We start from the raw sequence: 27,477 nt of genomic DNA, 5'->3' as shown, positions 1-27,477 counted from the left end.
GATTGAGGGAATGTTTCAGGCTGGATAAAGACATGAATAAAGGCTCCAAGGGGTCGGGGAAAAGAGTGGTAAATTCTGGGGAATGAAGGAAAGCCAGCGTGGTCGGAGAAGAGTGAATGAGAGAGAAAGTGGAAGGAAAGGAGGTCAGAAAGGAGAAAAGGGTCTAGCTGCCCGAGCTGAGTGAGGAGTTGGGCTTCACCTAAGTGCAAAAGTTCTGAATATTTTAGAAAGTCACTCTGGGTGTTGTATGAAGAAAAGATGAAGAGGGGAAGAGTAAAAGTTGTGAGACCAGTGGGGAGACGATAGCAGGGGTGAGGGCAGAAAGGATGTGCCTGGGGTAGAGTGGCAGCTGTATGAGGTGCCCGTATGCATGAGCCCTAGGGGGCCCCACCCATGATTGTTTCTTTTAACTACTAGAGGTGGAGAGATGCAGGTTGCTTTGAGATATATCATGACATCAGATCACTTAGGAGGTAATGATGGGTTAAATGTAAAGGACAAGAAAGATGATGCTGCTAAGAAGAACTCCTGGTTCCTGGCCTGAGTAATAGAGAGGGAGGAGAAGAGATAATTCAGTAACACCATGTGCCTATTCATTTCTGAGATAGAAGTAAAGAGTTGCTTTTCAGAGAACAGTGAAGTGACCATTGCCACCATTAATCTGCAAATATAGTAATTGACTATTTGCTGGTACACAAAGGAAATGGTAATAGGGTTTAATAAATATTCTTGTTAGAAAGTTCCCTATATGTATTGTATATCAATGACTGCCTGGTTGTATTGAGTTAGAAAATAAATAAGGCCATTGAACACTAAGTATAATGTTGTCTTTCTGTAATAAATCAGAGAGCACTTCAGAATCTCAGAGACTATTACTATTGCTCTGTAACAAACCACCTCAAAATTTAGTGGCATAAAACAGCTACTCCATTATGTTCATGGATTGTGTGGGTTAGGAATTCAGACAGGGCTTAATGAGATAGCTTTTCACTGTTTCAGGATGTCTAGACTCCGCTGCAAAGACTTGTCAGCTGGTAACTCGACAGAGGGGGGCTGGACTCATCTGAAGGTGTCTTCACTCACATGTCTGTCACCCTGAGCACCTGCACATGATCTCTCCATGTGGCTGGGTCTTCTTCTCTGCAGGACAGGGTCATTGAACTCCTGACATGGCAGCTCAGGACTCCAAAGATGGATCATCTTTGCACAGATCTTTTATGTAGGACAGGTAGCCAAATTCTTATGTTGTTTAACAGAGTGCTGAATGAGAGGAGATTGCTGCGCTCAGCATGTTGCCTCTGAGCTGATCTCTTAGGGATGAAGACAGTGGTAAAGAGAAAGAGCTGGATATTCTGCATTAAGCCAGATGACAAGGATTACCTTCTCACTTTGGCTGTGAGCAAGTCATGTGGTTAGCAAGTATTTTTCCCAATCTCTCTTACTTGCCCATCCCTGAGAGGTGAAGCAACCAAACATGCTTGTTGGTTAATTAGAGGATATGTGTCAACTAGGACATATAACAATTCTTAAATTATTCAAAAACTTACCTGAACACAGATTTCCCAAGACCTTTCTCTCAGGTGCATTCTGGTGGGCCTTATCCATGACAAAAAAATGCAGTTTTTCCTTTAAGTGTAGAAATAATTCTTGATGTAAAATTTGGGTAAGTCTTTGATGATTGGAAGACTCCTGAGTTAGATGGTCCAGCCCTAAGGTAGATCCTTGATCTACAAAGGTAGATTTCAAGAAGGGAAGGATAGGCATCCAAGGAAGTGTGCAAGATGATCCATTGGGGTAATGTAATCTCTACTTCAATCCCTTGGACATATTTTGAAATGCATATTTTGTGTGTATTTTATTGAATATTAAATATGATAACATAGTACTATATACATGAAAGTTACGAATGACTAGTTAAATCAATCTATGTATTTTTAATTTTTTTCTTTTGCTAATGGAGCAGACACTGCTTTAAGGCATATGTCATAGTGTCACTATTATGCCTCGTAGCTAATGCTTTTTAAATGAAAATATGCATACCCTTTGCTAAGGGAAACAGTTTTTCTCAGGAAAATTTGGTGAGACTGATTTATATACCAAAATGCCAAGTTTACTAATTTTCATTAGCTTGAAAACTGGACCTGTTATTGAACCATGTTATGCTTTTTTAATTCTTGAATGAAAGCAGTTTCCCTCAGAACACAAAATATTATATAAGAATCGCCTTGATAAACCTTGAACTAGAAGGAGAAAAACTGGGGTTCCTAAAGGATATTTGCAAGGAGACCATACAGCCTCGTAGTGGGTTCTTCATAGGATACAATGTAAAATAGTGGCTAAGAGCATGAGCCTTGGTGGTCAGACTGCCTGGGTTCCAGCTGGGGCTTTATGCTGTCCGCCAGCTATAGTGTGACCTTAGACTAGGTAGTTAACCTCTCTGTGCCTCCATTTTCTCATGTGCATAATGGGGATGTCATAGATCCTACTCATTCTGAGAAGAATCCGTAGAAAATTCTCAGAGCAGACTCCTGCACATGTTAAGAACTCAATCAATGTTAATGATTCTTCTCTATTCCAGGGATGTTTTTTTCTAAAGAATTTAATTTTGGTCTAGACTCTGCAAACCTCAGTTCTCTAGTAATAGTCTATGTATAATCCTGTTTTCAATATTCCTCACTTTCATTTGGTGCCTTTGTCATTTCAGTATCTGCTGTGCCCCCTAGTGTTTCATGTGCTGGAAGCTTGATTCCCCCCTTGTGGTGGTGTCCAGGTGGTAGAACCTTTAAGAGGTGGGGCCAAGTGGGAGGTGAAGTAGGTCATGGGGTTTCACCCTCATGAATGGACTAATGCTGTCTCACAGGATTAGGTCTCATGTGACTGGATTAGTTATTACAAATTGTTGTTTTAAAGGGAGGCCATCCTGTGTGCTTGTCTACTTCTGTAGGGATTGGCTGCCTTTCTGCTTCTCCATCATGTCGTAATGTGACCAGATGTTGGCATAATGCTATTTGGACTTTTCAGCCACCAGAATCATGAATCAAATAAATCTCTTCTTTATAAAGTTCCCAGCCTCAGGTATTTTGTCGTAAAAACACAAACCACACTAACACCGTATCTCAAGCCCTTTTAGAACAGGGATTCTTACTCATTCATCTTTTATGCCTAGAACTTATCACAATGTCTGATTCTCAGAGCTGCCCCAACAATTTATGGCATTCCTTAGAGCCTGTCTTAGGAGAGCAATATATTGGGTCCAAATTGCATTGAATTTGGCCAAAGGCATAAACATACTTAGAAAAATACAGATCTTATAAGCCAGCTTTGGAAGTCCAGGAAGTAGTGCCAGAGTATCAAGAATGTGTCAGGAAGTGGAGGGGACTGTGTTGTACTGGTGTGTTCAGGCCCCAATAGAGACATTCTAATTTAAATTTAAAAAACCTATGTGCCTGCCAAAGAGACCTGTAAACAGATTTGAGGTTCAATTTTTGAAACCTGGTGTAGATTAAAACATGATTTTTGAACTTAAAAATTTATATTTGTTTGCTCTTTTAAAGTATGAACTTAAGGGCAAAAAGAATATAATTTTTCTTTCTCTCCTCTTACCCAGTTTTATTATGAAAATTATTAGAAAATCCTTCTGTTCATTTCATAAAATGAGTCAAACCATTTATATCATTGCTGTGTCATTTTAAAGTGTGTTATCTAAAAGAGGTCCAAATTTAAAAGCTGCATGTAAATACATGCTCATGGTTACTATGAAACACTGCTTTTATTGCTTAGCTTTCAGAGTGAATGGTTCCCAATGCATCTCAACCATAATGCTCACACAAATTTTATTTTATTGGTACCAGGGACTGAACTCAGGGGCACTTGACCACTGAGCCATGTCCCCAGCCTTATTTTGTATTTTATTTAGAGACAGGGTCTTGCTGATCTCCTTAGTGCCTCACTATTGCTGAAGCTGGCTTTGAACTCGCAATCCTCCTGCTTCAGTCTCCTGAGCCCCTGGGATTACAGGTGTGCATCACCACACCTGGCATAAATTTTATTTTAATAGTGTTTGCTCTCAGGAAATCTTCAGCAGTTGAGACCAGTGTGTTCATTGTCTTCTATGTGCAGAGTAGCATTTTCTGAGCATCTCTAGTGTTCAAAATGCCTCATGCCTTTGGCCTCCTGGTTCCCCATCCCTCTTCCTCATGGTGCTCACTGTCAGGAAACCAGATACACCTCATGTGACTCATGCACAGTGGTCAGTGCTCACTCTGTTTGTCACCCCAGTAATTGCAAGGGGCTATGGCTGTGGTTAGATGTTGTTCATTAAAGATGAAAGGCTTGTCCAGTCAGCACCTGTGTCAGGTGACACTTCCCTTAGTGTCTGGAACAGTTCCATTTTGTTTTCTGATCCTATGTATCTTCAGTCATGGGATCTAATGCAGCGGATGTTTACTTGGCCCTTGGACATGTTTTTCTGCCTCCTATTTGAATGGTACCATCTTGATTACCCTGGAATTTAGGTGAGACTGGGCAGGATGTCTCCTCATCCTTCCCCACCTCTGTCTCCACTCCATTCCTTCTCACTTTTCCCATTAGCCAGCCAGAGGGGGCATGTTAGGAAAAAGGTGAAATCATGGCTTAATCATAATAGGCAACATTTGTTGAATGCTAACCATACAGTAGGAACTGTGCCAAGTGCTTTATAAGCATCATTTCACCTCACAAATTCCCAGGAGGGAAATAATATTATCATCCTCATTTTCCAGACAAAAAAAAAAAAAAAAAACAAAACCAGTGGCTTAGAGAAGGGTCCAGTAGCTCACCCGAGGTCATATGGCTCTTGGTGTCAGAGACAGGGTTTGAATCTGAGCTTTCGACCTCCAGAATCCACTAGGGTGTGTTGCCATCTTCAGAGGTGGCTAAAAGCCAAGGCAGAATAAACTGAGTGCAAAGTCTAGAGAATTTGGAGGAAGGTCTGGAGGAGGGAGGTTTGAGGGCTGGGCCTCTAAAATAAGACATTTTAGGAGTGTAGAAAATGAAGAGGAAGGCCTGACCTTACAAAGGCATGGTGGCAGAAAAGCAAGTGTGTGGGCCCAAGAGGGGTCCCATGACAGGGGTGGGGCATAATGGGAGGTGTGGGAATCCAAAAGTAGAAAATGGGCTGTGGTGTCCCAGCTGGGAGAGGAGGGCTTCCTCCCCACGCACACTCAGGGCTCAGTGTGGTGCAAAGCCTTTCTTTTTTCCTCACTGAAGAGGCAGTACTGTGGAGGAAGGGCTGAGGGCAGAGGGCTGCTCTTCAGCTGGTGGAAGCACACGACCTGCCTGACCCCACAGTACAGCAGCCCCCAGAGAACAGAGGGGGCCTCAGAGGGAAAGGGCTTCCGGTATCCAGCCCTCCGTGCTGCCTGGGAACATCAGCACAACAGCTGTGCTCCCTGCCTCTTCAGCCTGCCCTTCCCCACACCCTTGACCTTGTGCTGCTTCAGGAGAGGGGTCAAGAGCAGCAGAGCAGCAGCTACTAAGGGGTCCTGCCGCCCACTCACAGCTGGTAGTGTCTGAGGCCAGGCTTCCAGTGACCTGAGGAACATAGAAAGTCCACATTCAGTCTTGTTGGAAATAATAGCCTCTCACACTCTGAATGAAGTTTCCCATGAATCCTGGTCCTAGCCCAGCGACACGGATGATCTGAGGCGTGGTTCTCCCAGCACACCTTGGCCTCCCTGTGAAGTCCATCCTTCTGGGAAATTCTTGAGGGACTGAGAAACTTTGGGACATTGTTTCCTTTTCTTCTTATATATTGTGAAGTACTTGGACCAAATCTCTCCCTCACTGCAATCTCTTCAACACTCTTCTTTTCAAAAACAGTATTGATGTTCTCCATCAGCAACACCCCCTTCCTAGCTCCTGGCCCACTTTGCCCTGTTAATGGGCATCACCAACCTGCTTTCTCTACTTTTCAAGTCTCTGTTCCAACATCCAGATTTCTCCTGCCTGGAAATATTCCATATCAGTAGTTTCATTTTAATGAGAGCATCTAATCATTTTATGTGCATGTGGGGGCTAGTCAGAGACAACTGTATACATGTTTATACAGCTCTAAATAAAAAACCTAACTCTGTTGGTTTTCTCATTTGACAAACCACTGGGCTCCCAGGAACTGGAATTTTCAGATGCTCTCCATGTCATATGAAGTCACTCTCTAGGTGTTATATGTGAGGTTGCACAGAAACAAGCACTCCACAACAGGCAGACTTCACTGGAGGGCGGCAAGTAGGTGAGCATCATTGATAAGGAACACTAGCTGACCCCCATAGCTTCTTGTTACCACCTTCTGAGCAAACCTGCTTTCCCCATCCATAGGATAAGAAAAATTTAAATCATGCATCCAGTTGAGGGCAACAAAATTGATAGGAAGGTTGAAGGGATAAACTCTAAAACAGCCCTCTTGTGACGGACTGAAGGGGTTGGTTGATCTCTTCAAGAGTCAAGTTTAGAGGTGGACAAGAGCTCCACCCCCAATAATGTGGTACCCAGTCCATTCAGACCTTTGTAGACAACCAGTTCTTTGTCTCACCCCAGATGCCTGCAGGTCACCCTCAGATCCTTTTCTTCCTGGGGTATAGTTTCAATAAAGATAAGACAAATCAAGTCATTATTCCTTTTTTCCTCCAAGACATACTGAAAACTAACTCTATGCCAGAGTTGAAGACTAAGCCTGCCCCGCATCCACAGTACAGTTAGTGGCAGGGGTCGGGGTGGGATGCAGAAGTAGCCAGGGCCAGTAGTCAGATGTAATGATAACTTCTCAAAAACCCCTAGTGTGGAGCAAGGGCAGTTCAGTGGACAGTTGGAAGAGGTTTCAGAAGAAAGGTCTTGAGCTGAGTGTGGAAAGACTCTTCCAAGTGACCCCAAACCACAAAGCAAGGGCTCCCTGTTTTAAGGTAAAATATTGTTCTTATGTTTTATCAATGGGCCCTGCTTCTTCTCAAGAGGGAGTTGATCACTGCCAGCAGTCTTGGCTTTGGCAGGGAAAATGTAGAAGGAATCCATCAGGTTCACAGCAAATGGAAATACAGATTCTTAGAAATGTTGCTTAAGAAATAGACCAGGGGTCATAGAGTTTGGCTGGGTTTGTCCAGGGCATTCAAGGAATAAAGCCCAGTCATTTTGTCAGTTTTAAGATGGGAAGAGAAGTCTGTGTTATAACACTTAAAATCTAAGCAGATCATCTTGGGGTTGAAATTGGGGAATGACCTGAGATTAATACTGATTTAGGCATATAGGCAAATGCCACATGCCAGGACATACTGTAGGCTAAGGCATTTAGGCCAATGGATTACTATAGGTAATGAAGCCTTCTGGGGGATTTCAGGATTAAACATAAAGCACACCAATGACCGTGGGGCTGGGTGAAGAGGGGAGTAATGGAAGAGTCACTTTTCTATGCCATGAGACTATGGCTTGGTGTAAGCTGACAAATTTCCCTGTATTAGTCAGCTTTCCATTGCTATGACAAAAATACCTGAGATTAATCAACTCAAGTGAAGTAAGGTTTGTTTTTGGCTTACAGTTTCGGATGTTTTGGTCTATGATCAGTTGGCTCTGTTGTTTCTGGGCCTGTGGTGAGGCAGAGCATTATGGTGGAGAGGGTATGGCAGAACAAAACTTCTCACCTCAAGGCAGCCAGGACGTAGAGAATTGCAGGGGTGGGAAGGGACAAGGACAAGACATACCCTTCAAAGACATGTCCCCAGAGACCTGCTTCCTCCAACTAAGTCCTACCTCCTGAGGCTTCTACCACTCCCCAATAGCACCACCAGCTAGTACCAAGTCTTCAACACATGAGCCTTTGGGAGATATTCTAGATCCAAACTATAACAGTCCTTAGCCAAAGGAAATAGAAGGCTGATGTGCTAGGGAGATATGCCTATATCCGTCCATCTGGAGGTCAGATTGCCCAGAGAGGTGTGGTAGACTTTAAATCTAGAGCAGCCAGGAGGTGCTGGACCCTCACTGATTGAACCTGTGTCCTGTTTTGTTTTCCAGTCATTATTTTATAATTCAAAGGAAAAAACAATCTTACACAATTTAATATGTAGACCACTTTTAGAAATGCATATGGTATGGAAAGCAAGATACATTTAAGTTAAAAATCATTCATTTCCATGAATACATAAGCTCAATAGAAAAAAAAAGGTATTACTTGCCAACAAGAAAACCATCCAAATATATATTAATGTTTAATCCATCCATGGAATGCCATATTCCCATATCCTCTCTGGTGTTGAGAACAGGGTATTTGAGATTTTTGTAGAGAAAGACTCTATTCTTGCCTTCTTTGGGCTCTCAGAAGCCAGATTGTCAAGTGAGAATCCCTAGGGGACTCTTGGCTCACATGAAGAAATGCCAGTCAGTCTTGAAATACAAGGACTTAAAGTTGGGTTAGGGAAAAATATACCCTAAAGTCCAGTTTTAAGAAGGGCACATGCATCTCAAGTGGCCATTTCTCCGATGGCAGGTGAAGGTTTGTTTGAGAGTGTCCTGGAGCTAGAGAGGTGCATCCCCCATATCCTTTGTTTGAGCAGTGCTCTGAGGTAACCACCTCTGGGTTCTGGGACCACTCGTATCAATATATAAATAAGAGGTTTGGACGCCTGCCATTTTGCACCTACCTTACTAAGTGGAAAGCATTGTATGGGAAGCATTGTAGTATCTTTGGCTTTTTAGTCCACTGACTCAATTTAGAAAGAGAATAGGTGAATGCTTCCTTGCTTGGTGATACAGAAAATATACAAATAGCCACACAAATAACCTGGTTATTTGCCCGAGGACCTTTTACCAGGCTGTAGTGGGTTTACTTCTAAGTGACCAAACGGGGGCTTTTTTGGACAGCAGAATTGTCTTGGGCTGCAAAATACTCTTCTCAAGGGTCAGAAGGATTTGGTGAGGATGTTTGGGGATGACGATTCACTGGTTTTAGCTTAGGGGAGAAGAAAAGGGGCACAGCATTGAACCCCCAAGGCAGCTCCCACCTGTCCAGGTGTTAACCAGAGCTGGAACTGCTGGGCTACTGATGGAATGAGAAAGGAGGCCTTCAGGGCAGTAGGGATATATTCTGAGCAGGGATTAGAATATATTGATGTTTGAGGTGGTTCTTCTGTGGGTCTCAGGAAATGAAGGATGAAGAATGTGTGGACCAAGTCTAGAGTCTGAAAGAGGAAAGAGGCTTCAATTACCTGCAGGTTGAGGTCAGATAGTCACAATGGTCAGGATACACGATATGATGGTTGACCACTTCAGCAGAAAAGAAAGGCAGGCAAAGCCCAGCAATGGGCTGGCTTTGGGCAGCGTCATTCTTCTACTTGTAAAAATATAATTTCTTAACAAAATTGTTCCTCCAGAAGCTGTTCTGCATCCTTGTTTTCTTCTATAGTCACCATAGGAACTAAAAAACATCAAGATAAGCCACAAAGATGTCAATAGTAATCACAATAATAGAAAGGCTAATATTTATCAGACATCTAGTCAGTAATGATGATCCTATTTTCATTTTATAGAAAAGGAAAATGAGTCTCAGGCAAGTTGATTTATTTGCCCAAAGGCATAGAGCTCGTAAGTGGCAGAGGGGGGATTTCCAAGTCAGGTTGTTCTGACTCCAGAGTCTTCATTCTCCCTAAATGGAAGTGGGGGGTGGGTGCACATGTGTGCACGGCACTCCTGCTTATCCTACAGGTTACTTGCTAGAAAAGATCAGAGTAGGTAGGATCCAAGACTTCCACAGTGCTATGAGGACAATGGAAACAGGTTCTTCCCTGGAGAGGACTCCTTACTGGTTAACTAACATCCCATGTAGTATTGTTGAGAGAACACAGAGAATGTTGTCAGGAAATCCAGGGTCACCAAATTGGTGTGTCACTTTGGGAACATCACTTAACTCTCTGAGTCATCCTAGATTCCTGTCCAGTAAAATGGGAATAACAATTTCTACATGATCAGCCTTCCTGGATTTTCTGTAGGATCAGCCGTTGCATTTAGAATGGTGCTTTGGCAACTTTAGGGTACATCAGACAAATTATAGTTTTACCTTTTTAATCACAAATGTAATTCTTTGTCATTTGTAGAGAAACACATTCACATATCAATTATTTAAAGCCGACTGTAAGATAATGAAAGCTTTGGATAGGACATATTGTCTGGTGCTTTGCTGTTTATAGACTCGTTTTGTTGTTATTTTTAAATAGGAAGCTCTTCTTATTTACAAAAGGAATTTGATTTTCTTGTTTCTAGACTATGAGACTTGAAACACAAAAAAGAAAGGGTAGAACACCCATAAAATTATTCACCCAGAGGCACTCACAGTTCACATGTTAGTGTGTTGGGCTGATCTGATGTCTTGGGTCCAGATAACTGCATTGGTGATTTTTATTATCATTATTGTACATCCACTCTGATTCTAAAATATTTACATGGATGCTGAAAAAAAATTGTAAAGGGAAACTATTCATTTTAGTTAAAACAGTTTTTCTATGGGCTATAGAAACTTTGTTTGAAACTTTTGCTTTTAATTCAGAGGAGGGGGGAGGCCCAATAACTAAGATTTATTGTTGTGTCCAGAGCTGACACCTTTCAATGTTGCCTCCTTTCTTCATGACACATCATTTCTTTCTCCAGTTGGTATTTTCTAACACTGTGTGTGTCTTTTCTTTGCTGATGGGTGTGTTGAATATGAGTCTTCTGCAGAGGAAGCCTTCTATCTGCAGTCAAGAGAACTCACTTCTTTCAGACTCCATGGAAGCAGAGCCCGTCTCTCGAATACTGACATATCCTCAGTTAAGCAGCACATGGTGTGCCCCGGGTTAACAATTGTGCCAATTTTATGAATGAAGGGGGGCATCACTGCCATTAAAAGTTGTGTGACCTTGGACAAAAAACGAGAGTTTGGATGTCTCCAGTTCAAATATTTCTACTTCAAATATTTTATGATTCTAGACTTGTTGAGATTTTCATTCTAATACCATGTGGTCACTTAACTGGCAACAAATGTGTACCTTTGCCAGCCCCCTTATATGTATGAAAAACTAGCAGTTATCTCTCTTTAACTTTTCATGAGTTTCCAGCTGATTATGCAATTTTCTTAATTATTTACCTTTCATGTTAGACATTTATGTTTGTTGAATAAATTAGTGAAGTAATTAAAAGAGACAGTGAGCCTGTGGCAGGGCCCTAACTGAAACTAGACTGCTTGCCTTGCTGGTGAGTGTATTGGAACCAAGAGCAGTTCCTATCCATGGGCTCCCTTACTACACTTACCAGAAAGACGTGGCCACCATGTATTCAAGAATTAGTGTTCCTTTGTGGAAAATGATTTCACGAATGCATCACATTTAAAGACTCCTCTATTCAACATGCTCGGGGTGCTGCAACAGAGCAATTGTGAACTTTATTAGCTTTCAGTCTATGGGGGAATGGCCTTGCTTTGAAGACCTGCTTTAGTTGTCACCATAAGCTCCTGATGATTGTCCCTGCAGTGGGTGGATGTACTTAATATCACTGTTTCATTGATGATGAAGCAGAGTGTCTTGGCCAGTATTCCACTCTGTGGGACTTAATGACTGGAACCCCTTTCCACGTTCAATTTCTACTGGTTCTCAAGCGATGTTCCTGGCCAAATGATATCGGGCCTCACAGGTAGATGGTATTCCAGCAGCTTTCCCAAGTGGAGACTGCTCTGAAAGGGCTTCTCTCACTTGTGAGTTTCTGGGCACAGTGAAATCTCAAGCGTCCTCTGGCTATCCAGTGCTGACATACTGCAGTGTGCCCACAGGTCAGGCATAAACCATTCATCTTTCCACTTGTACTTAATTTTCTAGATTTAGTTTCTACATCCTTCTTTCTCGATACACATTTTTCAGAGAATTCAGTTATCAAAACAAATAGTTCTAAGGGATTTTGAAGAGAAACCTTATTTGTGCATATTTTAAAATCCATACACTTTAACCCACCAGGCCATCCTTTCACAAGGACTTTACTTTTATGTCTATATATGAGCAGGATATGACATGAGTTGACTCTAAATTAACTCATTATTGGTTGACTGGACTTTGGCATTTCTTCTTTTTTCATTAGCCGAGTTTATCCTGTTGTGTTGGTGTACTTTTTAATTTTTAAATATGCCTTTCTTTGGGGGGAAGAAGAAGGAAAGAGAACAGGAAGGTACTAGGGAATGAGATCAATCAAATTATGTTTTGAGCATATACAGATCTGTCAAACAAATCCCACTGTTATACATAATTATAATATACCAATAAATCATAAAAATAAACAAATATGCCCTTTTTATGTGGCATAAGAGTGAGAAAATGTTTTATTTGCCTGATTATGTATTTTAAAACAGCTTTATGGACATACAATTGATACACAATAAGCATATTTAAAATAGTTTGTGAAGTTTTGACCTGTGTACACCCATGAAGCCATCAGTGTATCCATTGCCCTGAGAAGCTTCCTTTTACCCTGGGTCATCCCTTCATCTAACCCTTCCCAGTCTCTCCCTCAGCCTCCTCAGGCAGCCACTGATCTTTGTGTCTTGTACTTTAATTTGCATTTCTTAGAATTTTATGTAAATGGATTTTGCAGTGTCTATTCTTTTTTCCTGGCTTCTTTCATTTGGCACAACTCTTTCGATTCATCTATGTTGTGACATATATCAATAGGTCATTCCTTTTAATTGCTCATCAGTGTTCCATTATATAGCAATACTGCCATTTGTCCATTTAGCTGTTATTGATGGAATTTTGGATTACTGCGAATTTGGGGTTGGAAATAAAGATGCTATGATTATGCTTGCACAAGTCTCTGTAAGGACATAGGCTTTTGTTTTTCTTGGGTAAATACCCAGGAATAGAATACCTAGATCATATGGTAGATGTATATTTAACTTTTTAAGAAATTGCCAAGTTGTTTTCCAAAGTGGTTGTGCCATTCTTCATTCCCAGCAGCAGCATACGAACGGTCCAGTTTCTCTACCACTTCACCAACACTTGGTGTCACCAGCCCTTCTAATTTTAGCAATTTTAGCAAGTATGTAATATGGCTTTAATTTGCCTTTTCTAATGTCTAATGATGTTGAATATTGTTTCATGTGCTTGTTAGCAGTATATCCTCTTTGGTGAAATTTCTGTTCACATCTTTTGTTTAATTTTGGTTGGATTGTTTTCTTTCATATTGTTGAGTCTTTTTACATCCTACTTGGAAGTCCTTTATCCAGCATATGCAAATATTAAAATATTTTCTCCATCTGCAGCTTGTCTTCATTCTCTTAACAATGTGTTTCAAAGAAGTTATTAATTTTGATGAAATGTTATTTATCAATTTATTCTTTTATAGATTGTAGTTGGTGTCAGATCTAGGGGTCTGTTTTTCCTTTAAGTATTTTATAATTTTAAGATTTTTTTATTATTAGCTACACATGACATTACAATGATCTTGGCAATTCATACATTTGAATCAATTGGGGTATAATTTCTCATTTTTCTGATTGTACAGATTGCAGAATCACATTGGTCATACAGTCACCTATATACATACAGCAATCATAAAGGCTATTCTATTCTGCTGCTATAATTTTAAGTTTTGTTTTTCATTCTGGGATCCATTTTTATTTCATATTTGTCTAGAGTGCAAGATATAGATTTGTAACTGAAAGTTTGGTCCTTGTCCTCAATGCCAATCTAATGATGAAGACAAGGTCTTGAGAAAAAGGAAAATGTTTTATTGCTTGCTAGCAAAGGAGAAACAGAGGGTACTCCTGTTCCATAGCGTGTGATTCTGCCCATTATGGGGAATGGGGTTTTAAAAAAGGGGATTCAGAGAAAATGAGATTAGGGAGAAGAGATTAGGAAGGAAAAGATCAGGGAAAAGAAGGTCAGGAAAAAAGAAAAAAAAACATGTAAGTTTCAGAGTGACGAGGGATATAGTCGAAGCATCAACTAAACCCCCGTTACAGGTTGACGTTCACTTTTTTTGCATGTGAGCATCTAATTACTTCAGCACCTTTGTTGACAGGACCATCCTTTCACCGTGAGTTCTCTTTGTACCAATACCATTTTGTCTTGATCACCGTAGCTTTATAAAAAAAGTCTTAAAGTCAGGTAGTGTTAGTACTTTATTTTTTCTTGCTGATACTTTTCACATATGAGCTTTGACCTTGGGTCTACAGTATTAGGACAAGAGTGCTGATTGTAGCCATTTGGAGACTCAGCAAAAATTTGATCGATGGAATCAAATCTGCTCTTGAATTTGAGTTTTACAACTCACTAGCTCTGGAAAAGTTCCTTGTCATCTCAAAGTCTCAGGCTCCCCTCAGTAAAATGGGGACAATCATATTTACCTCATAGTACTATTTTAAGGATAAAATTTGAACAATAAAATGTGATATAATCTTGATTACTATACATAATTTTATTTTAAAAATTTAATGTAACAAAACATCCAATATTAAGTTATGTAAGGCAAGTAAGATATCTCTGGCATTATCATTTCTCTTATTTTATCTTATATATTTTTGTAACAGTGGTCTACTCTGTGCTTTGAAGGTAGCCCTCGATGCTCTGCCACTATAATTTATTTTTTAAATGGACATGTTTCTTTCTCTTCCTCTCTCCCTGTTCCTTTCTAATCTCTCCCCCTCTCTAGTCTCAGGGGAAACAGGATTACCTTTCTTCCCCATCCTAGGCAGAGTGATCTGTCCCCAAGTACACTCCCACCATAGGAATGAAATAAGCCAGACTTTGGGGATGGTACCAGAAAATATCAGAAATGACTATCTCCCAAATTAGCCAATGAATTACAACTCCTAACAGAGAACAGGAGGAATGTAGCCTTTGAATCATCTCCTTAAAAGCCTCCTCTTCCTGCTTATGGGCAGAATCACAGCCTTTGCGACAGGAGTTCCCTGTGTTTCTCCTTTGCTAGCAAACAATAAACATTCTTTTCCTGTTTTCTCATAACCATGTCCTCATTATTGGATTGGCATTGGGTTAAGGACTGAGCTTGCAGCAGTAGTTTCAAGAGTTAGATACAGCTTTGAGGCTTGAACCTGTAATTTAAACATTTTTTTGAGTCAGAAAGATGTGCTGCTGTTTCTCATGCATCCATGTTACATTCAGATGGATGGATTAAAATACCAATCAAGTGATGGTTAAATACAATTGTGCCATAATGGGAACCTGTGGGAGCAGAGGTGTGCCGTCACCTTTGAGGTGTAGAAGACTTTAGCCCAGGAAGATCCAGCTGCCTGAGGTGATGCGCACATGAAGGATGAATGAGGATTACAACTTTAAATTTTCTCTTCTGGAGACTTACAGAAGACATCCATTCATCTCTGTTGTGTCTAGGTGAAGCATAACTTGAATTTTTGTTGAAAGTTGAATTAAACAATACAAAAAACCTCCATGTATCACAAGAGAAAAACCTAATTACTGGATTTACAGGTAGTTTGCAATCGAAGGAGGCAGAACATACAACGTCAGATACATCGTATTGTTCAAGAGGAACAGGGACCATAACATCAAATACTGGTAAAGGTGTTGGAAATAGGAACTAATATTTGGCTGATAAATGTGTCAATTACTAAAAACTACTTTTGAAAGTTATTTGTCAATACCTAATAACATTGAATGGGTATATACCCTCTCCAGAATTTCCTTTTCTTGGAAACTGCACACAGAGAGACGTGTTCGAAGCTGTGCACTGCCACACTATTTGTGATAGTGAAGAATTGAAAACAACAACCCCCTCAAACACACACTCTCTCCCTCTTTGCATTTCTGAACCATGGCATTTTATCCCTGAAGGCATTTTTAAAAGCAGGGTTCTGAGGCAGCCATAGAAAATGTTAACATGTTTATGTTTGCCAATGGGCACATGTAGGTCTGTTACATAAATACTTCTCCATATTTATGAAGAGTTAAAAATTGCAGTAAACACAAAAATTTTTTTTGAGAGACATGACATTTGTTTTCTCCTCTTTGCTTTCCTTTCCCCCTTCCAGGCTCCAGTTCCTCACCTTAAGACTCAGCCTCCTTCCCATTTTGCATGTTGCTGGATTTAAATCTGTCTTTGGCTTTTTTACTCATGTGATTTCAAGTATCTCCAAGGTACCTATTTTGTGTTCAGAGTTTCTTCTGACATGACTTGCCTCTGGTTGTCTCTGTTCAGTATCATGAAGTTCCTTAGGTCTAAGCTGAACTTTATTTCCCAGATTCTTTGATTTTAGTGGAAGTTTGGGTCGATGATTGGAATTTAACTTTTATATTTCATGGACTTGTTTTCCTAATATTGTTCCATCTGTCTGCCTTAGTATGTAAGATATTCATATGTAGGAAGGAATGTTTGTTTTGTTGTAAGATATTTCAAATGCAAAGTGGATCATGCACTTGTAGCTGATAATTTCCAAAGCATGTGATAATCAATTCTTAATCTTCAAAACTGAGGCTTGGGGGTGCCCCCTCAACTTCCTGTCTACATAGTATTTTTAGCCGCCAGAAGGCCTCTCTGCCCATGTCAAACTCACTTTGCATGCACATACTTCAAGTTCCTTGTTTTCTTTCATCTGTTTCTTCTTTGGTAAACAGACGACTCAGAAACTTCCTCTGCCTGATCTTTCTACGACATACTGCAAATTTAGCTCAGCCCCAGCTGGCTGTGTGTGTGTGTCTTTGGCTATTCATAGAAAGGGAGGGTTTATTTTCCTTCCTTCTAGAAGAGCCTGGGTCTTCTCTCTTCTCATGAGTCTGAATCTGTGTGCAAAGGGCTGTTTGGAGTCAGAGCTAATGTGTGATGGAAAAAAAGACCTTCCTTTTGTGATGCTTGGACAAGCTTTTGAAGCTATGGTGATGAGCCAGTTCTGGTGTGTGTTAGTCTTAATGTGCTTGTTTTCAAGTTATTTCCCCCCTTGTATCTATGGGTGTTGTGAAAATCTATGTGCCACTCACTATCTTTTGGTCATCATAGAAAGTCCAGTTGGACAAAAGATAGAGACAAATGGTGAGTGTGCTTAGCTGGACACTGTGCCTAGAAGTGCTCTAGGCCTGGCCTGGTCCTTGACTTTAATTTTGAACCAGAAATGACCCCTAAGGCAGCCAGTAAGGCTTATGTTTGGCTGGGTGATGGACCTGGAAGTCTGGCCCAGGGCTTCCAAAGTTCCCAGATAAGCAGGAGTCACCAGGGACTGAGCAAGGGGGTCCTGAGCAAGTTTCGTTTATTTCTCATTTCAAAAGAAATTTTTTTTCCTTGTCTGTTGAGACTTTCTGTCTAGCCTAATACATAATTAGATGAGCTTGTTGGGGAAATTCACTAAGACATTAGTCTCGTTGCATTTGATAATTTTCATAAATCACTTGACATTATGAATATCATTATTGCCACTACCCTGTTGCTATTTTTGTTCAAAAGTCCAATATTCAGAGACTGTATTATGAGTTTCTTCAGGGTGGGAAGACTGGATCTTTTAAGCTTTGTATTCCTAACATCTAAACAATGTCTGGCATATAAAAGTGTTTTTTTTTTTTTTTTTTTTTGGTGCTGGGGGCTGAACCCAGGGCCTTGTGCATGTGAGCTCTATCCCTAGCCCCTAAAAGTTTTAAAATTAATGTTTATGTCTAGAAAATATGGCTGAATAAATCATTATAATGTATAACACAAAATCACCATGCTTAGTTTTCCTTCTTTCCCTCCTTCTTTTTCTACTCTTCCAGCTTTCATCCCTTTTAGACCAAAGTTTTAGATTATTTCTAACATCATGTGTTGGGACTGCTTCCCATAATACTTCCTTCATGTTTCCCTCAACCCAGTTTTTAGGGATTGGGGAATGGGAGTCTCACTATCTCATTGTGTTGCCCAGGCTGGTCTTGAACTCCTGGGCCCAAATGATCCTCCCACCTTAGACTCTCAAGTAGCTGGATTACAGGTGCATGCCATCACACCTGGTTTCCAAATTTGTTGTTTTTCAGAAACAGTGTTTTTTCCCCCTAGGCTTTGTCTGTAATGTCCTAAGTTGTTTTAAACATGATGCCTAATCTCTATCTGATTCTGTCATCACCTCAAGTTCTTGCTGGTGATGTCTGCTGACTCTTGCTGTGGTGAATTGTGTTCACCAGGGTCTTGTGGCTTAGCATGTGAGTTCGACTTTGATGGAGATCTAATCTCTGGGCGTCCTGGGTTTCCTGGATAGAGAGCACATCTCTCCAGCTACGTTTTGTTTTAGTGTGTCTTAAACCCCACTTTTATGCCTATTTTCAACTTGAAAGTTCCTGTACTATGAAAGTATCGTAAATTCAGAACCCCAAAACACAGAGGGTGAACTCTGGGATTGCAGATGTTCAGTGGAAACATCTTTGTTTCCCCACTAAAAGCCCAGGACAAGGCGTCTCTTTGTCATCAGACCATGTGAATGTTTGGCTGTTTTCAAGTTTGCCGTTTCACTGCAAGCGTCTTTCCTTGTGTGAAGGGCTCAGTTCTGATTCTCTGCCTGTCTCCTGTCCCCTGTCCTGTGTTAAGGTTGTTAAGTCCCACACCCCTGGTGTATTGACTTCTGCCTCCAGCTTTGGTTCCCAGTTTACTCTCCATTTCTGGGCCTTTCTATTTAATTTCTTATAAGCTCTTTTAAAGAATGTCTACTGTATTTTGTCACATTTTTTTTTCCTAGCATTTCTTTGGGATTATAATGAAAAGGCTTTTAGACTGTTAAGGCAACCTGTAAGATAGTGTTTTTACTTTCATTCTTATCAAGAAAAAAGTTTCCATTTGGGTGCTAGGACACCTAATTCTTTGACATCAATTTGCTCTGTTGGGCAAATTGTACAACCTACGCAGGGCTCACATTTTTTTCCCATTAAACGGTGATAAGGTTGAAGAACACTGTTGTAAAAGGTCTGTCTCCCCTGATAGAAATGTTACGAGGTCAAGAGGCAGAATAGATGAGAAGGCATTATAGAAGAAATAAAATAAAAGCACTCAATAATTTCCAGATAAATTTGTTTTTTCTTCTAGACACCCTAGGGTTATCTTTGACCTTGAACCCATTTTTACTGATATATTATTACCAGTATTTCCTTTTCTTCCAAACCACCTCCTTCTATCATTGTATCTCCTGCTCTATTAGTTTAACTATGGCAAAGTAGGGAGGCCTTGTAGTTAGAGTATGTAATGCAACCTTCTGGCCAATTTCAGCTTATTAAATATGGTGATTACTGTGGCTCCATCATCCACCCCTCAATTTGTGATCCTTGTACACAGCTCAGTTCCTTGCTATAGAACAGGTGTTAGCAACCCTTGGTTAGTAGTGGAAATACACTGTTATTTTGGTTAAGGTCTTTATAGCACATGTGATTTTTTATATTCTGCTGCTTCTGTGAGCTAAACAACTGCTGCCTGAATACAGTTCTTCTCTGAAATTACCTGTCCATGTCACTGAAGGGGAGTGGCAATGACCATAGTTGTCCTGGAAGCTGCAGGGAATCTTTGCATCTTGACAGTAACACTGGGATTCATAAGATTTTTAAAAATATTTTAATATTTATTTTTTAGTTTTCAGTAGACACAACATCTTTATTTTATTTGTATGTGGTGCTGAGGATCGAACCCAGTGCCCCGCGTATGCCAGGCGAGCGCGTTACCACTTGAGCCACATCTTCAGCCCTCATAAGAATTTTTACAATATGATCTCACAGAGCACACCCTTTTTATATTAAAGAAAATTTAGCTTGAACAAGTTGTTTCATATCAGTAAAGCTAGAGTCAGTAAAGCCAGTCATATAATGACAGACCAACCAAATTTGCAAGGCAGGGAGAGATGTTGGAATTTTCTTGACTTTTCATTTAAGGCCAAGTTTTCAGAGCATTGACTTTGCTTCAGGTCAAATGAAGTCATAATTTGGGTTGGAATAGTCCTTGTTTTAATCACTTGGGCAAGGTTGAATTTGTTGAACCAAACTCTGGATCTAATTCAATTCACAGAAGAACATATAATTATATAACTTTTATCCCAAGCCCCAGAAGTAAATTTTAAGTAGATATAATGAAGATTCAAAGGGAATGTGGAGTTAAAATGGAAATTTCTTAGGTATACCAATAGAATAAAAAGGAATAGAAAATATTTGTCTGATCCTGGTCTCATTTGTATAGTTCATTGCATAAATGAGTATATTTGATTCTCAAATAAGCAAATGCACTTTCAATCTTTAGTTTCAAAGACAGGGTAATGCAGTGTTATAGGTTTACCATGATCATGTATCTGACTGAACTCTCAAGTGCATATCATTATTTTATACTTATATGATTGCCTTTTTTTAGTTTTTTTTAATTGGTAGTGGACACAATACTTTTATTTTTATTTATATGTGAGGATCGAACCCATTGCCTTCCACATGTAAGGCAAGTGCTCTACCACTGAGCCACAACCCCAGCCCCATGATTGCTTTTTTGGAGGGGGCAATACTAGAGATTGAACTCAGGGGCACTTGAGCACTGAGCCACATCCCCAACCCTATTTTGTACCTTATTTAGGGACAGGGTCTCACTGAGTTGTTTAGCATCTCACTTTTACTGAGGCTGGCTTTGAACTTGTGATCCTCCTGTCTCAGCCTTCCAAGCCTCTGTGATTTCAAGCATGTATCACCATGCCCAGCTATGTGATTGCTTTATTTCCCCTTGCCCATAGCAATTGTCTACAGCCATTCATAGACAACATAAGTTTCCATCTAATTCAAATTCATCTTTTTATCCACTTAATGTTAGTTCATCTCTTCATAAAACCATTTTCCAGAACCTCCAACAAATGGCCAGATTGGATGATCAATTCTTGTCACATCCCCTGTCTGCCGTCTGCTTTAGATATTAGTGAGCCATGAAGAGTGGAGGGCCTCAATAGTCAGAGCATAAAATAATATCCTTGGGCTAGTCAAGGGTTGGTAAGTTGATTGTATAATTAAGTGATAATGGAAATGGTGATTAAAATCAATAGTGAATCCAAGAATCTGGAAACCAGAACACATGCTGGTTTTAGGAGAAACCATAAAGATGTAGCATCCAGGCTTTGGTCACCATTGTCATGGAGTAGTTGATGGAAGTTTGTGGAAGAAGCCAGGCATGTAGACTAGTTCAGTTCAGCCAATTTATGCTAAACACCAGCTCTGATGCTACTGTGAGAATAAAGGGGAACAAGAGCCGTTCTTTCCCTTCAGAAAGTTTCAGTCTTGGAGGAAAGAGATCACACACATATCTATGCTGATGACAAGAGTGCCCACGGATGGTGCACTAGCCATGCGCCTGCTTCTGCTTACCTGGGCTTTATTTGCTCACATTATCTGGACTCCTCTTATCAGCCCTCAAAGGTAGATAGTATTATCTTTAATTGCAGGTGGGGAAGCTGTATTTTTTTCTCTGCATGTCATCATGCTCTCACCCTATCTTTGTATTGTGTCTCTCAGCACAACGTGTTAAGTGCCTGTCCAAGGACAGAAACTGGGGTCTTATAGGTAAAGGTCAGACCTTAGCTCTGTTACTTACCTTTGAGGTTTTGAGAAATTTATCAATCTATCTGAGTCACACTTTTCTCATCTGTAAAACAGAAACTAAATCTGCCTCCAGCTCTCAGCTTAAATATCAACATCCTTAGAAAGGCCTTACCGCTTTTACTCCCATCTCTATAATCTCCAAGTCCCGTTTTGTTTGAAATCGCAGTCTCTAGCACCACATCTGAAATGATCTCATAGGTTGTTTATTTATGTGACTATTGTCAGCCTTCCCACTGGAATGTACAGTTCATGAAAGCAGGGACCAGGCCTGTTGTGGTCACCCCTCTGACCCCAGAATTTGGTTTTGGCTGAGAGTAGGCATCCCATCAGCACTACGCAAAGGGGCAGGAGTCTAGGCAACAGTGGATAAGGACAGAAAGGAGAAAGTGACTGTACTTAAGTTTCATGGCCTTATGAACAATTCCACTGCGTTTCCTCAGAAGGAAAGTAAATCTTTGAAAGTTTTGCACTTTGTTGCTAAGGTAGGTTTGGAAAAATATATATTTTTTACCAGACTAAACATCTGAAAATAAATTGAGGCTCATCATCTAGTACATAATGGTCCATCCTTGACCTGATCTGGGCCATAATTAGGCAAATGTTATGCACAGACACAAAAAAATGGAATCTTTTGTGCATGTGACCATGGTGTATGCTAAGAGAAAATTATAACCAGACTCACCTCAGTTTGTGTTTGGCCTTCAAGCTCATTCCACAAGCCTTAACGTCAGAGGGAGCCACATGTTTTACCATCTACAGAAGGCACCTCCTGCTGCCAGTGACCTGTTGTATAACTTTGACATTGTTTATTTCAGGATTCTGAGAAACGAACCCCTCTTCATGTGGCCGCATTTCTGGGAGATGCAGAGATCATTGAACTCCTGATTCTGTCAGGTAAATAACACCTGTATTCAAATGTCAACTCTAGATAAAAGTTTAATTGACCCATTTACTAGACTGACTACTGCAGTAAGCCCAGACAAAACTTTCTTTATTATATTCATGGAAGTTTATTTGATCAGCAATTTAATCTGTGAAAGAAAGACAATGCAAGTCATGTTTGAAAAATGACTTCTCAAAACAAACAACAACAAAATAGAAAAATGACTTCTCTAGTAAAATACTTATATTACTTTGAACATTCAAATCCTGGCTATCTGGTCAGGTACAGCATTGTGGACAAATGCAGTACATTTGGATATCTTTTGATTGGTATTTTAATTATAAAAAATGAAAACAAGGCTGGGGATATAGCTTAGTTGGTTGAGTGCTTGCTTTGCATGCACAAGGCCCTGGGTTCAATCCCTAGTACCACCACACCAAGAGAGAGAGAGAGAGAGAGAGAGAGAGAGAGAGAGAGAAGAAGAAAACTGGTTTAGAGTCTATATAAACATGTATACTACATACTACATGTGGTTTGTATTCACTATAAATAGATTCTGTATATTTGCACCTTGTAAGTCTTATAAGTACTTAGGCTGAGTATATAAATTTTCTAAATGTAAATGCATACATATGTTTAAATTGTACTGCAAAATAATACCATGCTAGCTTATGGCTATAGGACTGTGACCATGTAATAAAAGTATAAAAATGTGGAAGGTAAGAAACCATGTCAGTTTCTCAATAGTGTCTGCCTGTGAGTAGGCAGGCTGAGTGAGGATGCCTTCAGGGAAGGGCATAAAAGGGACTATTACAATTCCCCATAAAATGTTTTATTTTTTAAAACCTGGAAGCAAATATATCAAACATATTAAATCTAGTTTGTGTGCATACTGTTCTTTGTGATATTATTCTCTTTATTTTTCTATGTATTTAAATGCTTCATCAGATTTTAAAATGCTAATGCTTTTATTTCTGGAAACCTGTTTGCTCAGTACACCTCACCAAACAGGTTTCCAGAACCATTCTGTGCTTTCTCCCTTGAGTGTTTGCTAGACAAATCCCTGGGATGAATCTGAGCGCATGCACATGCATCATTGTAGATTATGTGCAGAGAGGCTATCTTTCTTCTTCCTTGTTTCTGTTTGGGGAGATTAAAATCTAGAGGAAATGCCTCTGCCTATGGACTAGGCAAAAGGCCTTTAATAAGGCTTTGTCCTTGTTTACCATAGTAAAGGAAAGTTGTTGAATTTTAAAGTAAATTGTACCAAGCTAGGAGCTGCAACATGTATTCAAGCGGAAGGGGAGAACACCGTGGGAAAGAATTGTGCTGTGATACACCAGGAAGATTCATGTTACCCTTAGTTTCGTTGTGTTCACATTCTGGATGGAGGTGTTTCCCCAGGAAGCAAGTCATGTGCCTAATGCTCCTGACAGTCATGTGGAACTGGGGTTAGACTTTGAAGAATGTTGTGATAAGACACCTAACAGTCCCAACCTGCTGTACTACCATTCAAATATATCAGTTGAACATCCTTATCTGAAAGTCTAAAATCCAAAATTCAAGACACTTTTGAGTGCCAATATGATGCTATATATGGAAAATTCTATACCTGACTTCATGTGATAGTTGAAGTGCAGGTGCAATAAAAATATTGTGTAAAATTACCTTCAGGCTGTGTGTACAAGGTATATGTGAAACAAATGGATTTCATGTTTAGACTTAGATCCCCCTTCCCAAGATATCTCTTTATATATGCAAATATTTCAAAATATGAAAAAAAAATTCCAAAATTTGAAATACTTTTGGTCTCAGAATTTTTAAAAAAAATTTTTTTTAGGTGTAGTTGGACACATTGCCTTTATTTTATTTACTTATTTTTATGTGGTGCTGAGGATCAAACCCAGGGCCTCGCATGTGCTAAGCAAGCGCTCTACCACTGAGCTACAACCCCAGCCCCTTGGTCTCAGCATTTTGGATAGGGATGTTCAACCTGTGTTAAGAGCTTTCCTCAGCTGGGTGTGGTGGCACATGCCTGTAATCCCAGCAGCCCAGGGAGACTGAGGCAGGAGGATCACAAGTTCAAAGCCAGCCTCAGTAACTTAGTGAGCCCCTGTTTCAAAATAAAAAAATGAAGAAGGGCTTGGGATGTGGCTTGGTCATTAATGCCCCTGGGTTCAATTCCCAGTGAGAGAAAGGAAGGAAGGAAGAGAGAAAGAGAGAAAAGAGCTCTCTCACCATCTCAGAGGAATGTTTGTTTCATGAATGTGCAAATTAAAATTCAAAACTTTGTCTTAGACTCTGTGGTTGTTTCTACATCTGAAAAGGAAGGTTTTATTTCTGCAGCATGAAATGGACCATCTGGGGCTGGTGACTGTTGAGAAACTTGGGTTCACACCACCTTCATGTAGATATAGAATCTCTTCTCCTCTGTGTGGCTGATTCAGTAGGTCTTGGAGAAGCTGTAGCATGTATCTTGATTTATACACCTGTTTGAATTTATATACCCCTTAGAATTACAGAGCTCTTAATGTCTTTGGTATAATTTTGGTTCCACTCACTATGGAATTTTTCTTTCTCCTCCCCATCAAATTAGGAAGACTTAGGGTGTGGACAAGCATTGGGGAAGTCCTTCAGCAATTCAAAAAATCTGAGGTCAACTTTTAGGATTCACATAGTTTTTACTTTCCCTAAGCAGTCCTTTATTCAATTTAAATTTTATATTCATAAAGAAATATCATTGTGAGAGTATAATGATTTCAACTTTTGAGCTTACATCTGGCAGCTGACCCTTTAGGGAATCCAACCACACTATTTTCCAATTTAATAATGAATGAGGTGCTAATGATTCCCATGTTGGACAAATAATTTGGCCTTGCTAGAACAGCCTGTTTCAGCTATATTCTCTGCTGTTGTATAAACTTACAGAGCATGATGAAACCTAAACCCATTGAATTTCTACGGATTTTTTTCTGCTTTTAACCAGATGGATGTAGCCTAAGAGCCCAAGGTCTTGAGGATGAATGGAAGCCTTGCAGATTGCACCTTCTTATCACTGTCAGTCCCCTTCTTACTCTGGCTTCTGTTTGGATCTGACTGAGTTAGGAATAAGGCAGAGAGAAAGCCAATGAGATCAATAAGAACCCATCAGTGATGAGAGTTAAGAGACCCAGGTTGAGATATAGGAAGAGGAGCACACAGAAAACATGACGACAGTAGAGATATCCTGTAGAGAAAACCAAGGTTGGGTAAGGGTTACAGAGTTCTGGGAAGTGTGCATCCTGTAATATGGGAGATTGTCAGGTGTGCCTAAGTAAACAAAACAGTTAATTTATTAGAATTTATGCCACCAAATGAGTGGTAGTCTTGCAGAATTATTTCCTGTGATTTTTCAAAATCTGCTTACCACTTGTGATGCAGCTTGCCTCCAGAGCTAGTGGCGCATCATTTTTTCGATTCCCTTATGCATAACAAATACACATTGTTTGAGGATGGATTTGATATATTTTTTTAATCTGGTGAAAATCAACAATGCTGATTTTGGCTTACAAATGTCATGCAGTTAAAAAGCAATGGACTATTTCTTGTGGGTGTGTAAACTGGCTCTAACAGAAACTCCAAGGGGAGTTTTTTAAAAATATTTTGAGCAATTGCCAGATACATGGAATTATCATATACTTCTCCAAGGCAATTGCTTGGAAAGACAGTGCTCTCGTGCTGTAATAAGATTTCATCTCTATGTTAAAAAAAAAAAAAATCAACAGCGACCTGATCTCATTATAATATAATCATGATTCATATGATATTTCTTTCATGTGTGTTTATTTCAAAAATTAGAAGCCAGACTTTGCATAAACCAGCGTTAAGCTTTGGCTATTGTCTTTCACCTGTAAGAATTTTCAGTCACTCAGCCCACATTTTTCACGCCACTTCTTTTTTCTTCATTCCACTCTTCCTAATGACAAGGCTAATGGAACAGAAATGCTGTCTCTGGAAAAGATGCCCAGAGTTCCCTTTACTCCTGATCTCTTGGAAGTAAAATTAAGAAGTAACAGGGAAAAGATTGAAAACATGCTTAATTTGTATTTAGACTGATCGTTTTTAGCTGAGCCTTTGTTCCTGAAGTGTCAGTATAGCCTAGTGCTTATTTTCATGATTAAGCTTTAAAATGTCCTTGGGTAAAAAGCGTTTGCCTTTAAATCATTAGACATGCAGACTGTGTCCTTCCGTGCACGATGGTGCCTGACAGACAGGTAAATAACATGGAGCTTCCTTTCGAAAAATCAGTTATAAATATTCAATTCAGAGCCCAAACCATCTGACGCCTCCCTCTGAGAGGTAAACAAGACTCTGCAAAGTGTTTAGAGAAAGAGGAAGAGGAAGCCAGCGGCAAGATGACACTGATGAAATACGCATCCAGTCCCTGTTCGGATAACTTGGCTTTTGTCATAATAAATTCTCTCGTGGTGGGCCGTGGGGGAGGAGGTTTCCTAGCAGCTGCCTGTTCAGCCTTTTGCAGGAGGGGAGAGGTGGAATGCAGGACCTGCACAATGAATGAACCCAGCCATTTTCCCTAGATTCCTAATTGCGTGTCTTTCAGTTTCTCAAGAGACTCTGAGGCTTTAGGAACCTACATGACACAGATGTCCTTCCACCCCTGTGTGTGTGCTTGGGGTCATTTTTCTCCTTGAAAGAATTTTCATATTGAAAGCTACATTTGGATCTGTATAAAGCTACAATGTTTTAGAACACATAGATAATAATAATTGTAGTAACAATGCCAGTGTATAAATATGTCTTAAACAATAGAAAAATGGGCAAAAATATGAACAAGTAATCTCAGAAAGCAAATTACAAGTGGGCAGTAGACCAACATACTAGAAGATGCCCAATCTTATTAAACACAAAAACCATAAAGGGGGACACCATTTTCTTCCTATAAGATTTGCAATATTCATTTATTTTATTTTATTTATTTTTTTATTTTTTTATTTTTTTTATTTATTTTTTTTTTTAATTTTTTAT

At 39.9% G+C, this 27,477-nt stretch overlaps 1 protein-coding gene across 4 annotated transcripts in view; it reads left to right on the top strand.

Annotated features, from left to right (window-relative positions):
* Positions 1-27,477, top strand: part of Ankrd44 (ankyrin repeat domain 44) — a 294,161-nt gene that overhangs the window by 127,900 nt on the left and 138,784 nt on the right. For all 4 annotated transcript variants that reach the window (XM_058580347.1, XM_058580345.1, XM_046447299.2 and 1 more), the window contains exon 3: positions 22,385-22,463. In XM_058580347.1, coding sequence (XP_058436330.1) covers positions 22,385-22,463 — 79 coding nt within the window. The remainder of the gene's footprint in view (positions 1-22,384; positions 22,464-27,477) is intronic.

The sequence above is a fragment of the Marmota monax genome, unplaced genomic scaffold (assembly GCF_021218885.2).
Source record: "Marmota monax isolate L192 unplaced genomic scaffold, Marmota_monax_Labrador192_F-V1.1 WCK01_AAM20220418_F8-fsc00007, whole genome shotgun sequence".
Taxonomy (NCBI): domain Eukaryota; kingdom Metazoa; phylum Chordata; class Mammalia; order Rodentia; family Sciuridae; genus Marmota; species Marmota monax.
This window is presented reverse-complemented; position numbering and strand designations above follow the sequence as displayed.